General features: G+C 44.5%; 2 protein-coding genes across 2 annotated transcripts in view; both read left to right on the top strand.

Moving 5' to 3' along the window:
• The window catches only part of LOC143290275 (uncharacterized), a 7,092-nt gene extending 1,262 nt beyond the window's left edge, over positions 1-5,830 (top strand). The window contains exons 2-3 of the mRNA XM_076599617.1: positions 3,976-4,851; positions 5,390-5,830. Of these exons, the coding sequence (XP_076455732.1) occupies positions 4,029-4,851; positions 5,390-5,676 (1,110 nt within the window). The 5' untranslated portion in view covers positions 3,976-4,028 and the 3' untranslated portion in view covers positions 5,677-5,830. The remainder of the gene's footprint in view (positions 1-3,975; positions 4,852-5,389) is intronic.
• Positions 5,831-9,122: 3,292 nt separating this feature from the next.
• LOC143290274 (uncharacterized) lies at positions 9,123-10,737 on the top strand. Its single transcript, XM_076599616.1, has one exon. The coding sequence runs from the start codon at positions 9,238-9,240 to the stop codon at positions 10,372-10,374; it is 1,137 nt and encodes a 378-aa protein (XP_076455731.1). The 5' UTR covers positions 9,123-9,237; the 3' UTR covers positions 10,375-10,737.
• Positions 10,738-15,000: the final 4,263 nt, after the last annotated feature.

Genomic DNA, 15,000 nt, shown 5'->3' with positions numbered 1-15,000 from the left:
TTCTCAAGGCCTGACTAAGCGCGTTGGGTTACGCTGCTGGTCAGGCATCTGCTTGGCAGATGTGGTGTAGCGTATATGGATTTGATCGAACGCAGTGACACCTCCTTGAGCTACTGATACTGATACAGGTTCTAATTTTTTGACAGTTACACGTGACTAAATGCCTACGTTGACCGAACTACGCCATTGGTCAGTTCCATACTACAGTCAGTAGCGGGTTACGACCATACTAGTCTCTTCCGTCCGAGCAATGCAACTGGCTCCTCAGGGCATTATCATATCACTGACTTCCACTGCCTTCTGTACGAAAGGCCTTCCAACGGAAGATAGGCCAGTGTATCGATAGTAGTAGTTGCAGTAGCAGTAATAGTAACACTTGCTCTCCTCGTATCCAGGGCACTGCTGCAGTGCTAACTTTCACGGTCTTCTCCGCGAAAAGTTTAGAAGTTTTCAGGCAATAAGGAAGGTAAGCCTGTGTGCCAGTAGTAGTAGTAGTAGTAGTAGTAGTAGTAGCGGTAGTAGTAGTAGAGTTTTCAGGCAATAAGGAATGTAACCCTGTGTCGATAGTAATAGTAGAAGTAGTCGTAGTAGCAGGAGTGGTAACAGTTGGCACGGCATGTGTCTCTGGTGTCTGAAACAGCCAGCAGAAGAGAAAAGGACAGAATGGACATTGGGAAAAGATACCCTTCCTGACCCCCTCCCTAACTTCAAAAGATACCCTTCCTGACCCCCTCCCTAACTTCAAAAGATACCCTTCCTGACCCCCTCCCTAACTTCAAAAGATACCCTTCCTGACCCCCTCCCTAACTTCAAAAGATACCCTTCCTGACCCCCTCCCTAACTTCAAAAGATACCCTTCCTGACCCCCTCCCTAACTTCAAAAGATACCCTTCCTGACCCCCTCCCTAACTTCAAAAGATACCCTTTCTGACCCCCTCCCTAACTTCAAAAGATACCATTTCTGACCCTCTCCTAATTTCACAATGTATCTCTGACTTTATTTCCCTCAAAGTCAAGTTCAGTGAAGTTGATAAGCAAAAAAACACTTTTCAAAAGGAGATGGAACATTACAGCCTCGTAGACAACCATTAAACCGATTATTGATTTTAGGCTGATGGTTTAATTTGAAGACGTTGTGGAATACTAAAACATCCATACACACAATGATTTCACCGCAAAGTCATACTGAACTATGATACGTATAGACAGACAGGTAAGTATAAATCTCTCAATCTCTCAAATATATATATGTGTGTGTGTGTGTGAATAGAATAGAATAGAATAGAATACTTTTTATTGTCATAAAACCATAAAGTTTATAAGACACAATGAAACATAAACATGAGCATATTAAGAAGAGAAACATTCATGAACAAATTTCGCCAGCCTTGGCTGTATTTCTGTTAGAAGGATCAATTCACTAGGCTTTGCATTTGGACGACATATATCGAGTAGGAATCTGTGTCTTTAAGTATTGTATTTTACACAATTGTCTAAAAGGTGAATCTCATCTTCTAAACTGTTACAAGTATCACACAGTCTTTGTTCTTTCGGTGTATTTTTATATCTTCCCTGTTCGATTTGTAAGTCATGGGCGCTGATTCGTAACATGGTCAGTGCTTTCCTGTGTTTTGTATTTGCTGTATTCTTTAAATATGGTTCAATTTTATAATTTGTCACAGCGTTCTTGTAAAATGCTAATTTAGATGAACTGTCATGTTTCTGTTTCCAAAATTTTATATATTCATTTTCAAGCTTCTTGGATACAGCATGCTTTAATCTTTTAACACTAAAAGTGAACTGATTTTTCCAAACATGATCTAATCCAGTGCTAGTTAATACATTTCTTATGAAAAGTACCCACTGAACAGTTTCATTTGTTTGACGATACATGCAGTTATATGTTGTGTATACAAGTGAATTTTGAGGAAGCTCTAATATGTGTATCCAATAGCCAATAACTTGACATATTATTTTTAGGCTAATAGGAAATCTTCCTAATTCTCCTAAAACGGGGAAAATCATTGCTCTTTTATGTACACCAAGCAACTGCTTACAAAACTTGACATGAAGTCTTTCATGTGGGAATTTGTTGAAAAGACAATTACTGAATAATTCGAATAATTAAACGATACATTTCCTGTAACATCATATGGGAACCAAACTTCTGCTCCATATGTTGAAATAGGCGTTATCAAAGTATCATATAACTGACACATGATATCTATATTCATATTTGTATTACGAAATGTTCTGAGTAGCACATGTAGAGCCTTACTTGCTTGATTTTTAAGATGACCTTGTGCTCGACTTAAGTTGCCATTTCTATGAAATATAACCCCTAGATATTTATATTCTTCTGCTGTTTCAATTATGTCCTCTCCACATTTAAAATGTAGGGGTATTTTAGGGACAGTTTTTGAAAAAAACGATTACTTTTGTCTTTTCTCTATTCAAACGCAAGCCCCATTGACTGCAGTAAGAGTGTAAAATGTTAAGCTTTTGTTGCAAACCGTCTTTAGATAATGATAAGATAACTAAATCATCTGCATATAAAAGACATGGGATTCTAGTAGATGAAGTGTTGTGAATTGTTGGGGAGTTCATATCTGTCATATCTGTGGTGATATCATTTATGAAAATATTGAATAGAGTTGGGCTGAGTGTATTTCCCTGATGTACCCCTTTTCGAATAATAAATTCTCTGCTGAAATGATCTTGTGATTTTGCGTAGATTTTAGCGTTCGTATACATATTTTTTATGATATTAAAACATTTACCTTTTATTCCTATCCGGTGTAGCTTCAGCATCATTGCATCATGCCAAACACTGTCGAACGCTTTTTGAAAATCTACAAAACAGCCATATAGTCGACTGTTTCTTCTTTTTGTTATCTCATCTACTAGCTTTTTTAAAACAAAGATTTGATCAGTGGTTCTATAGTTTTTTCGAAATCCGGCTTGTTCTTTGATCAAAACGTCGTTAGTCTCCAGATATTCATTCATTCTTGTATTCAGGATTGTACAGAATACTTTACCTAATGTATTAGTCAGTGTAATCCCCCGATAGTTATTTGGGTTCATTGGGTTGCCGCTTTTATATAAAGGGATACTGATACCAGTTTTCCAATTGTCTGGATATGTACCTGTTGTATATATTATATTATATAGCTTTTGCATGACAGGTAACAGAACCGGAAGACTGCTTTTGATCATCTCATTTGTTATTGCGTCCCTACCTGGCGATTTTTTTTTTTTTTTTTGACTTAGGCATGCCTTTCGTATTTCTTCTTCAGTAATTTCTTTATTGAAACTTAATGTAGTACCATCATCTAACATTTCAGTGTTTTCAAGTTCATCTTGAACTTTTGTTTTTTGCTCGTCATTTATTTCCACGTCTTTTCCAATTAAATTTTCTAAATGATAAATCCATTTTGAAACATTTAATTGATGTTTACATACGTTCTGTTCTCCCATTGTCTGTAAAGTTCTAATTGTTTTCCATGCTGACTTTGGATCTTTATTGAGCGCCTCGTTTAATTCTTTCACTAAGAGATTTTTATATGAATGTTTCTTTTGCTTTACCAGTCTGTTGTATATCTTGCGTTTAGCAAAATATTTTTGACGTAAAGACTGATTGTATGGCTGCCTATTTAACGCGTTCAAAATTGATTTAATGTCTCTCCTGTGTTGATAACAGTCTGTCAAACCATTTTTTATTTCTTCGGCGTTTTTGCTTATGAAATCTACATTCTGTTCTTAGACTAACATTCGCAGCTGACGTCATTATTTGTGTGTGTGTACATACATACATACATATATACATCTGTGTGCGTGTGTGTTGTGTGCGTGTGCGCTGTGTAAACAGTCTTAAATTGTGACTGGTGAATCATCAAAACACTACCTCGACGGTGGTACATTTTCAGAAGAAAACGAATAGTAATACATTCCCTGCTCTCATGGTGATGTTTCCAGGCGCGGACCATTCCCACACCTGTGGTCAGAGTGGAGAGGTACAGGCCGAGGTCATGCAGACACAGACCGCCACAGGCAGCCAGCAGCACGCGGATCCCCGCCCACAAAACCGGACTGACCTGACCCCTGACGTGACCCACACACTTGTGACCCCTGACCGGACCCTGACCTCTGACCGGACCTTGACCCCTGACCAGACCCTGCCCTCTGACCTGACCCACACCCTCCTGACCCCTGACCTGACCGTGACCCCCGGCCTCGTCCACACCCTCCTGACCCCTGACCTCAGAAACCCGGAGGAGGTCCTCCAGGGGTCGGTGCAGGAGATGGTGAGCGGCTCCCTGTTCCGCTCCCTGAACGCCTGCTGGGTTCGCTTCGTGACCGACATCACGGAGAGCATCGTCCGCCTCCTGGCCGACCCTGGCCCTTCCCCAGCATCTAGAAACCGCCAGCCCATCCCAGCACTTCACTGGGGCACGGGCAGCCGTGCCGCAGAAACTTTAAAAACCCATCGCAAAAAAGAAAACAGCAGTGGATCTTTGACAGCAGCAAAGACAAGACGTAAAGGTGCCGATGCTCAGAGCGATGGGAACCTGCCACGCCGGAGACCAGTTCCAGACGAGAGGGAGGCGCCCGAAGAAGACGATCAGAACTGCCTCCACAGAGATCCCAACAACACGAAAGACCCCAGCATCACGTTGGAACGTAAAGAATTCCACGAACAACCACCAAACCTTGACAGCGAACCGGGAATCAGTAGTGAGGAGGAGAAAGGTCTGAGTGACATGGATCCTGAAGAACTCCAGTCCTTCCTGAAGGACTTCAGGGCAGTGTTTCCCTGGGTCAGTGTAGACGACATGGAAAAGGACGGGGCAGGTGTGTAACAGTTATGTTGTGATGTGTACGTGATTAGTTTTTTTTATGGTGTTCTGGAATCGTGATATAATTTCATAGGCATTGTATTGTGATATAATGGGACTGGTTTGAAGTATTGGGAGTGGCTGTACGTAACTATGCTACTGGGAATAGTTTTTAAGTAATGTGATACTTGGAGTGGCTTTAAAAGTGTGTGTGTGTGTGTGTGTGTGTGAGTGAGAGAGAGAGAGAGAGATTTGTGATTTGTGATTTTTTTTCTTTTCTATTCGTAAATGCCTAGGGCTTATTTTCAAGATTAGGCATTATTGCTCATAATGATGATAATACTAATAATGATGATGATGGTGATAATAATAACGATGGTGATGATAATAATAATAATTAAGTAGTTGTCACGGCCCTGATATGGCGTTTAGTGGTCTGGGCTGGGCTATAACACATGATTTGATTCGAAGTGGCTGCCACACACGAGAGAGTGAGTCTTGAAGACCTCCCCCCACTCCCCTCTCTCTCTCTCTCTCTTGTCATCAATCACCAGGTGTGCCGTACATCAGTGAGGGCGCCCTCGACAGACCCTCGGGCCCAGGACAAGTACCTCTGCCCTGTCTGCTGAAATGGAGGTTGCGGGCTCTACGCCGGATTCTGCGCGTCTGTCGCTCGGGTTCCGAACTGACGCTATTGGGTAGGGAAAGCGGCGGAGATGGGATGGAACGGCTGTGGGAGGGGCTGGACAAACTGATGGCGCCGCTAGGTCCGGAGGAGATGAGGCGCTGCCTGCTGCAGATAGAGGCAGAGTGTGAGGCTTCCCTGGCTCACTTGAGCTGACTTGACACCTATCAATCGTGGACTACTGTTGTTTGTGTGCTGTGCTGTGCTGTGCTGTGCTGTGCTGTCTTGTGCTGTCTTGGCCTTGGCCTTGGTCTTGCCATGCCTTACTTTGCATTGCATTACATTTTGTCTGCTGCAGATAAAGGTCGAGTGTCCGGATTTCCATGTCTCACTTAAAATGACTTGACAACAATCAACGTGGACTGTTGTTGTGTTGGTGTGTTGTGTGTGCTGTGCTGTCTGTCTTGTCTTGTACTGGCTTGTCTTTGACCTTACTCTTGTCCTTGGCCTGGCCTGGCCTGGCCTGGCCTTGCTTTGCATTGCATTACACTTTGTCACAACAGATTTTCTTCATGTGAAATTCGGGCTGCTCTACCCCCAGGAAGTGCGCGTCGCTACAGTACAGCGCCACCCATGTTTTTGTGAGGGTTTTTTTTCTGTCTCTTCCTTTACGTGCGCTAAGTGCATGCTACACACGAGACCTGGCTTTATATAACTTTTCATTTGAATCGGTGACCAGTGTCCGGCAGCACCAGCCAAGGTCTAATGGAGTGGGGAGAAGGTACTGGTCAGAGCGGTATTCCATCTCGAGCGCTCAGATTCTTTCGCGTCCAGAGCGTACGCTTTACCACTGAGCCACTGTGCGAGCCACTTGATTTTCCTTCATGCACGATCACCATTACCTGATTTTCCGGTGCTGACGGGTCGCTTTGTTAAACTGTTACTCGTGTATGACTCGTCACCTAGTTTTTGCTGTGAGTGATTGTTTCAACACAATAATTGCGTTCCTGTATATGCGTGCGCGCATGTATGTGTGTCTGATATCGAGAAAGAGAGATGGGGAAAGGGGAGGGAGGGAGAACAAGAACAAACTTCAATCTCCAGGCCGCCGGCCCTTAGAAAGAGGTCAAAAGTACACAGTATGGTGATCACGCAGCGACAACAGAATGTAAAATACATACTAACTTAAACCTGTAGAACAAAAGTGCTTCTTGTGCGTTGTAAATTATAACTTTCATCATTGTTCTCACAGAATTTCTGTCGTATCTTCAGGGCATTAAATATATAAACGCAGAGTTTACGAATACTGTACAGAGAACCATTCTTCAGCAAGTGATCATACGATTGACCTTCAGAGTTCAGATGTTTTTGCCGCAGGTTATTGTAAAGGACACAATTGTATATAAAATGGTTTTCATCTTCGACCACGTTACAACCAACGCCTTGTTGCAGCCGGACATATCCAAACTCAAATCTAAAAGTATTTTTTACTAAAGACACCCAGCATTTTTCCCCCTTTCGTCCAGGTTAACTCACTCAGTACGGCCAGTCCTCTCTTCTCCTCTACACAGAACCCTCGGATGTCCAGTGGGTGTCTGAATGACCCAACCTTTAGCTTCCGTCGTCAGAATTGTGGTATCTTTGTCAACATTCACCTCTTCAGTATAAGAGGCTTCCTCTTGCAATATTTTGACGATGGTAATTGGGGTGAAACGCTGTTAACGTCGTCTCTTTCGCCGTTCGTATGGAGAGAGTTAAACAATATCAAATATTCCTGTCTGGGTAGGGAGAGAGAGAGAGATGGGGAAAGGGGAGGTAGAGAGTTTTGTTTGCCGTACGTCGAGTCTTTCATTGGTATCTTGTGGTGTTTAATGTTCCGTATTGTTTTTTCTCCTGTATTGTGTGTGTGTGTTTTTGGGGTTTTTTGGGGGGGTTGTTTTTTTGTTTTGTGTTTTTTTTCATTTCCCTTCTCCCCTTTCATTCATTTTTTCCCCTTATATACATTTTTTCTTTTCTTTTTTTTTTAAGTTTATTAACACGACAGAACTGGGTGTAAAACAAAAAGCACATTTGCTTGTCTCAAAGCCCGGGTTGAATAAACAAAATTTAAAAAAATCCGTTTTTCGTTTCGTTTCCTTGCTGGTCAGGCATCTGCTTGGCAGATGTGGTGTAGCGTATATGGATTTGTCCGAACGCAGTGACGCCTCCTTGAGCTACTGAAACTGAAACTGAAAACTTCCATGCTTGAATCTGTCCATTCCTGATTTTGCCAGCATCATCAGCCTGTGTCTCTCTGTGCCAGTCTGTGTTGCTCCCAGTCTGTAGAGATCCACTTTCTGCAGACAGTGCTGTGTGTCACGTGCGTGGATTCAAGAATGGCTTCTTGCTTTTTGTTCAGTTCAGTTGCTCAAGGAGGCGTCACTACGTTCGGATGAATCCACATGCGCTACACCACATCAGCTAAGCAGACGCAGATTCTTGGACATTATTAGAAAGTCTTTAATTTTCACATTTTTGTCCAGAAATAACCTTATACACATTTCGCAAATGCACATAATCACCACCCCTACCCCCATTCCTCTCTCTCTCTCTCTCTCTCTCTCTCTCTCTCTCTCTCTCTCTCATGTAGAGTGATGGCCTACAGGTAACGCGTCCACCTAGGAAGCAAGAGAATCTGAGCGCGCTGGTTCGATTCACTGCTCAGCCGCCGATATTTTCTTCCCCTCCTACAGGCCTTGAGTGGTGGTCTGGACACTAGTCATTCGGATGATACGATAAACTGAGGTCCCGTGTGCAGCATGCACCTAGCGCACGTAAAAGAACCCACGGTAACAAAAGGGTTGTTCCTGGCAAAATTCTGTAGAAAAATCCACTTCGATAGGAAAAACAAAACTGCACGCAGGAAAAAAAAAATAACAAAAAAATGGGTGGCGCTGTTGTACAGCGATGCGCTCTCCCTGGGGAGAGAGCAGCCCGAATTTCACACAGAGAAATCTGTTGTGATAAAAAGAAATACAAATACAAACACTCATTCACACTCACACACGCTCTCATTGACATTCACACACACGCATGCGCGAATATGTTGCCTATTAACAAGGTAACATCATTTCCATGACAAAGTGGACTTTCCTCTTCAGAATTTTGACAGTGGTTAATCTCGCTTTGTACTGGGTTGGTTTCCCTGGGTGACTGGAGAGAGGGGAGAGAAAAAGTGGTAAAAATAAGTCTAACATGTCGTATCTCTTCAGTGTCAGAGAGAGAACGATAACGATCTTTTATTCAGATAAAGCCCAAAGCACCGTACTGAAGGGGGTCATGCGAGAAAATATATCAAGAAAAATGACATGACACAATAAACCGACATCACAAGTCAACCAAAATTATTTAATACAATATTAAACAACATTCACGAAATAGAGAGAAAGGGGGTGTGGGGGTGGAGGGACGGAAAAGAGAGAAAGGGGGTGGGGGACAGCGGGAAGAACGAAAGACAGAAAAATAAGGAGACCTCGTCTCTGTGACATGCCTTATCTCTTCAGCCCCACTGCTGAGATCCGGGCCAAACAATCCTTATCGTCACAGATCATCATATCAGGGCCTGTATATAAAGACCGTGTCGCGTAACACATCAGCGCAGGTTTCTATCCTACCAGGTCCACTACTGAACAGGCGGGAACGGCAGCTCGTCATTTGCACTGAAGCAGTATAATTATTCTCCCTCAGGTTTAGTGAACACGACAGCTCTTCCCTTGCACTGAACCAGCGCAGCTCACGATGGTCTTCAGGAAGGTCGTGTGGATATGGGTCTTCACGACCCTTGCGGCGGCCACAGCGGGCCTGCAGTCCCCGGCCCCAGAGTCTCCGGACTCCGCAGACCCCAGGCTCCTGACGCGTCTGGAGGAGGTGGAGGGGGGACTGGCCGACCTCAAGGCCCAGTGTCATCGCGAGGTGCACGCGCTGACCCAGAACCTCCGCGCCCTGCAGGCAGCGGTGCTCCGTGTGCAGAGAGACAGGGAGGAGATGAGGCAAGAGCTGGAGGGGCTGCGAGGCCTCCTCACACCCGCCCAGTCTCTGTCTGCGGAAGGGACGCACTCCTCCAATCCTCCACAGTTTGGGGATCGTAATCCTGCCCGTCACCTCAACGATCCCGATCCTTTCCACACGAGCCTCTCCGGGCCCCTCCAGGGTGTGCAGCAGGACCAGGACCCCTCCCTGCACGTGCAGTCTCCACGTGCTGACCCCTCCCTGCACGTGCAGACACCACGCGCCGACGACGGAGGCCCCCTGGGGGTGGTGGTGGACCACATCGCCCAGCGGACGGAGCAGCTGACGGCGGAGGTGCAGGCCCTGAAGACCTCGGACGCGCAGCAGAACCAAGCCATCCAGGCTGCGCGTGGCTCCACCTTCGTGCGCTGGGGCAGCTCCTCGTGCGCCGGCACCTCGGAGCTCGTGTACTCGGGATTGCTAGGCGGGTCCTGGTATGACCACGCCGGGGCGGCGTCCAACCCGCTCTGTCTTTCTCTGTCCCCCAGGCTGCTGGAGACGAAGGCTGGCGTCAGCTACGCCCTCCTGTACGGGGGAGAGTACGAGACTTCCGACTCGCACCAGAACAAGAATCCTCTGTGCGCCGTCTGCAGATCCCCTGAGCCTACGACCATCATGGTTCCCGGCGCGGATGGGTGCTCTTCAGGGTGGACCTTGCAGTACGCGGGGCGACTCATGGCCGGGTACCACGCCCACCACGGGGCCACCCAGTTCATCTGCGTGGACGACAAGATGGAAAGCGAGATCGGCAGTCAGAACAACGAGGAAGGACGCCTCCTGTACTACGTTCAGACCCAGTGTGGGTCGCTGGCCTGTCCGCCTTACGAGAACAACAAGCTGGTGACCTGTGCTGTCTGTTCCAAGTGAACAGAAAACATCAACACCGCTAACCCACCCACCCGTTAGAACGACGCACTTTGTTCAAGTCTGGAGCTTTTTGCAGGAACCACTCGGGGATTTTGTTGCTGCTGCTGCTGCTGCTGCTGTTGTCATTATTTTTTACTTTCTCCATTCTTCTTGTCGGACCTGGCTGATCCTCCCTTTCTGTCTGACACAGTCAGTTCTGATCGCTGTCCGGTGATCTTCACGTTCTGTGTGATGGTATACAGTGACACCTGTCTAACATATCTCTCTACAGTGACACCTGTCTAACATATCTCTCTACAGTGACACCTGTCTAACATATCTCTCTACAGTGACACCTGTCTAACATATCTCTCTACAGTGACACCTGTCTAACATATCTCTCTACAGTGACACCTGTCTAACATATCTCTCTCCGGTATTCTGCACGTTCTGTGTGATGGTATACAGTAAAACCCGTCTAACATATCTCTCTACAGTGACACCTGTCTAACATATCTCTCTACATTGACACCTGTCTAACATATCTCTCTACAGTGACACCTGTCTAACATATCTCTCTACATTGACACCTGTCTAACATATCGCTCTCCGGTAATCTGCACGTTCTGTGTGATGGTATACAGTAAAACCTGTCTAACATATCTCTCTACATTGACACCTGTCTAACATATATCCCTTTCCGGTATTCTGCATGTTCTGTGTGATGGTATACATTGACACCTGTCTAACATATATCCCTTTCCGGTATTCTGCATGTTCTGTGTGATGGTATACATTGACACCTGTCTAACATATATCCCTTTCCGGTATTCTGCATGTTCTGTGTGATGGTATACATTGACACCTGTCTAACATATATCCCTTTCCGGTATTCTGCATGTTCTGTGTGATGGTATACATTGACACCTGTCTAACATATATCCCTTTCCGGTATTCTGCACGTTCTGTGTGATGGTATACAGTGACACCTGTCTAACATATCTCTCTACAGTGACACCTGTCTAACATATCTCTCTACAGTGACACCTGTCTAACATATCTCTCTACAGTGACACCTGTCTAACATATCTCTCTCCGGTATTCTGCACGTTCTGTGTGATGGTATACAGCGACACCTGTCTAAAATATCTCTCTACAGTGACACCTGTCTAACATATCTCTCTACAGTGACACCTGTCTAACATATCTCTCTACAGTGACACCTGTCTAACATATCTCTCTCCGGTATTCTGCACGTTCTGTGTGATGGTATACAGCGACACCTGTCTAAAATATCTCTCTACAGTGACACCTGTCTAACATATCTCTCTCCCGTATTCTGCATGTTCTGTGTGATGGTATACAGTGACACCTGTCTAACATATCTCTCTCCGGTATTCTGCATGTTCTGTGTGATGGTATACATTGACACCTGTCTAACATATATCCCTTTCCGTATTCTGCACGTTCTGTGTGATGGTATACAGTGACACCTGTCTAACATATCTCTCTACAGTGACACCTGTCTAACATATCTCTCTAGTGACACCTGTCCAACATATCTCTCTCGGGTATTTTGTACCTTCTGTGTGATGGTATACAGTGACACCTGTTTGACATATCTCTCTCGGGTATTCTGTACCTTCTGTGTGATGGTATACAGTGACACCTGTTTGACATATATCTCTCGGGTATTTTGTACCTTCTGTGTGATGGTATACAGTGACACCTGTTTGACATATCTCTCTCGGGTATTTTGTACCTTCTGTGTGATGATATACAATGACACCTGTTTGACATATATCTCTCGGGTATTTTGTACCTTCTGTGTGATGGTATACAATGACACCTGTTTGACATATCTCTCTCGGGTATTTCGTACCTTCTGTGTGATGGTATACAATGACACCTGTTTGACATATCTCTCTCGGGTATTTCGTACCTTCTGTGTGATGGTATACAATGACACCTGTTTGACATATCTCTCTCGGGTATTTTGTACCTTCTGTGTGATGGTATACAGTGACACCTGTTTGACATATCTCTCTCGCGGTATTTCGTACCTTCTGTGTGATGGTATACAGTGACACCTGTTTGACATATCTCTCTCGGGTATTTTGTACCTTCTGTGTGATGGTATACAGTGACACCTGTTTGACATATCTCTCTCGGGTATTCTGTACCTTCTGTGTGATGGTATACAGTGACACCTGTCTAGCATATCCCCCTTTTCTTCTTTCAGCATATCCTTCTTTCTTCCTTCCTTTCTATATTCTTTAATGTTCCTTCCTTCCTCAATCGTGCTCTGTGTCAGTGCATTGCTTTCATCATATTTGCATAACTGGGAAAAACTCTCTCTCTCTCTCTCTCTCTCTCTCTCTCACACACACACACACACACACACACACACACACACACACACACCAAAAGAGCAATACAATACAATGCAATCCTGCTACGAGCATATATACACTGACATACACAACCTTTTCAGTTAAATTTGTGCGGACTGCACGCAAACATTAACCCCATATCATCATGATGTAATTTTTGCATATAATCAGAGCTACACATCTGGTGATTTGCATATCCATATTGTTATGTGTGTATCACATAGCTTGTTGTTATGTGCTTTTTGAAGCTTCGTTATTGGGTCTGGGTAATAAACACTATTGTTGCAGTTGTGTGTGTGTGTGTGTGTGCGGTATGGTGTGTGCTTTGTTTGCGTTTATGGTGTGTGTGTGTATGTGTGCGTGCGTGCGTGTGTGCGTGCATGCGTGTGCGCGCGCGCCTCTGTGTGTGTGAGAGAGAGAGAGAGTGAGGCCAAGACACAGCAAGAAAGAGAATATCGGAACTCCGGACTCAGAACTCTACCAGCAAAGCCCCTAGGTGTGTGAGCGAAGACGCCAGCCTAGTCAATGATTCCAGTGGACATCACACACACACACACACACACACACACACACACACACACACACACACACACACACACAAAACGAAAGTAGGACCGTTTTCAGCATCAGTAACGACCAACATGTATTCAGAGTCGTTTCTGATAAACGTATTTGAATCGTGCTTTCATATCTGTGAAACTGCATGTTTGTTGCATATCTGCTATGCGTGTGCGTGTGCGTTTATGTGTGAACGTGTGTCTGCATGTTTTACATTTATTTGCTTATTTACCTTCTTTTTCTTTGTGTGTGTGTGTGTGTGTGTGTGCGCGCGCGCGCGCCTAGAGTTGACTTAATCAAGATTTTGCGCCTTTTAAATAGTAGTAGTAGTAGTAGTTGTTGTTTTTTCGTTTTTTTGTTTGTTTGTTGTTGTTTTTCTTTCTTTCTTTCTTTCTTTCTTTCTTTCTTTCTTTTTATTTTTTTTTTCTTTCTTTCTTGGGGTTGGTTTTGTTGTGATTTTTTTTTTTTTTTTTTTTTTTGGGGGGGGGGGGGGGGGGTCGTTATTTTTACTCTTTTTTTTCTCAAGGCCTGACTAAGCGCGTTGGGTTACGCTGCTGGTTAGGCATCTGCTTGGCAGATGTGGTGTAGCGTATATGGATTTGACCGAACGCAGTGACGCCTCCTTGAGCTACTGATACTGATACTGATACTTCTGATAAACCCCCGAACCGGAGTATGGCTGCCTTCATGGTGGCGGTAAAAACGGTCATACATGTAAAATCCCACTCGTGCACGTGTACGAGTGAACATGGGAGTTGCAGCCCACGAACGAAAAGGATGAAGAAGAAAAAGAAGAAGTTTCCGATAAAAAACCATTCACAGCACGGATGACGATGAAACTGATCTTGGTCATCAACAGAAATATAATTATTTTGTTTATTTTTTTCCACAAAGGTTGCAACAACACATGTACCACGGGAGTTAACCCATGAAAAAGAAACATACTAAAGGCATAATAGTTACCGCCCTTGTCAAGGGTGTACGATTCTTTGATCACGGAGTTTGGTTGGCAGTGAGTGAAGGAAAAGCATGTGTATGTCTGAGTTCTTAATAGTAAAAAAAAAATAATCTACGAAAAATGCTCTTTAAAAACTAAACAAACAGTGCCTTTAACACTCACTTTCTGTCTACTTTTCTTCTTTCAGAAAATTAGAGAAGAATTCAAGCACCTATAAAAGTCTCTTTCTAGTATATTGCTTATGACAATGAAAGAAAGAGAAAAAAGCGATGGACTGATAACATCACAGAATGGACTGGAAAACCATTCGCAGAGACCCAGGCTTTGACACACAACCAACACACTTGGATGAACCTGGTGAAGGGCGCAATAGCCGAGTGGTCAAAGCGTTGGACTTTCAATCTGAGGGTCCGGGGTTCGAATCACGGTGACGGCGCCTGGTGGGTAAAGGGTGGAGATTTTTCCGATCTCCCAGCTCAACATATGTGCAGACCTGCTTGTACCTGAACCCCCTTCATGTGTATACGCATGCAGAAGATCAAATACGCACGTTAAAGATCCTGTAACCCATGTCTGTGTTCGGTGGGTTATGGAGACACGAAAATACCCAGCATGCATGAACCACGACAGAGTCATCGGCAAGTCGATGCTGGTCGTGTAACGGAGTTTCAGTGTCAGTAGCTCAAAGAGGCGTCACTGCGTTCGGACAAAACCATATACGCTACACCACATCTGCCA

Source organism: Babylonia areolata, chromosome 15 (assembly GCF_041734735.1).
Source record: "Babylonia areolata isolate BAREFJ2019XMU chromosome 15, ASM4173473v1, whole genome shotgun sequence".
Classification (NCBI taxonomy): Eukaryota; Metazoa; Mollusca; class Gastropoda; order Neogastropoda; family Buccinidae; genus Babylonia; species Babylonia areolata.
Note: the sequence above shows the minus strand (reverse complement) of the source record. Positions and strands in the feature narration are given on the sequence as shown.

Bases quoted from the DNA above. Each gene is read 5' to 3' on its own strand.
- LOC143290274 (XM_076599616.1), top strand. From the start codon at position 9,238: ATGGTCTTCAGGAAGGTCGTGTGGATATGGGTCTTCACGACCCTTGCG.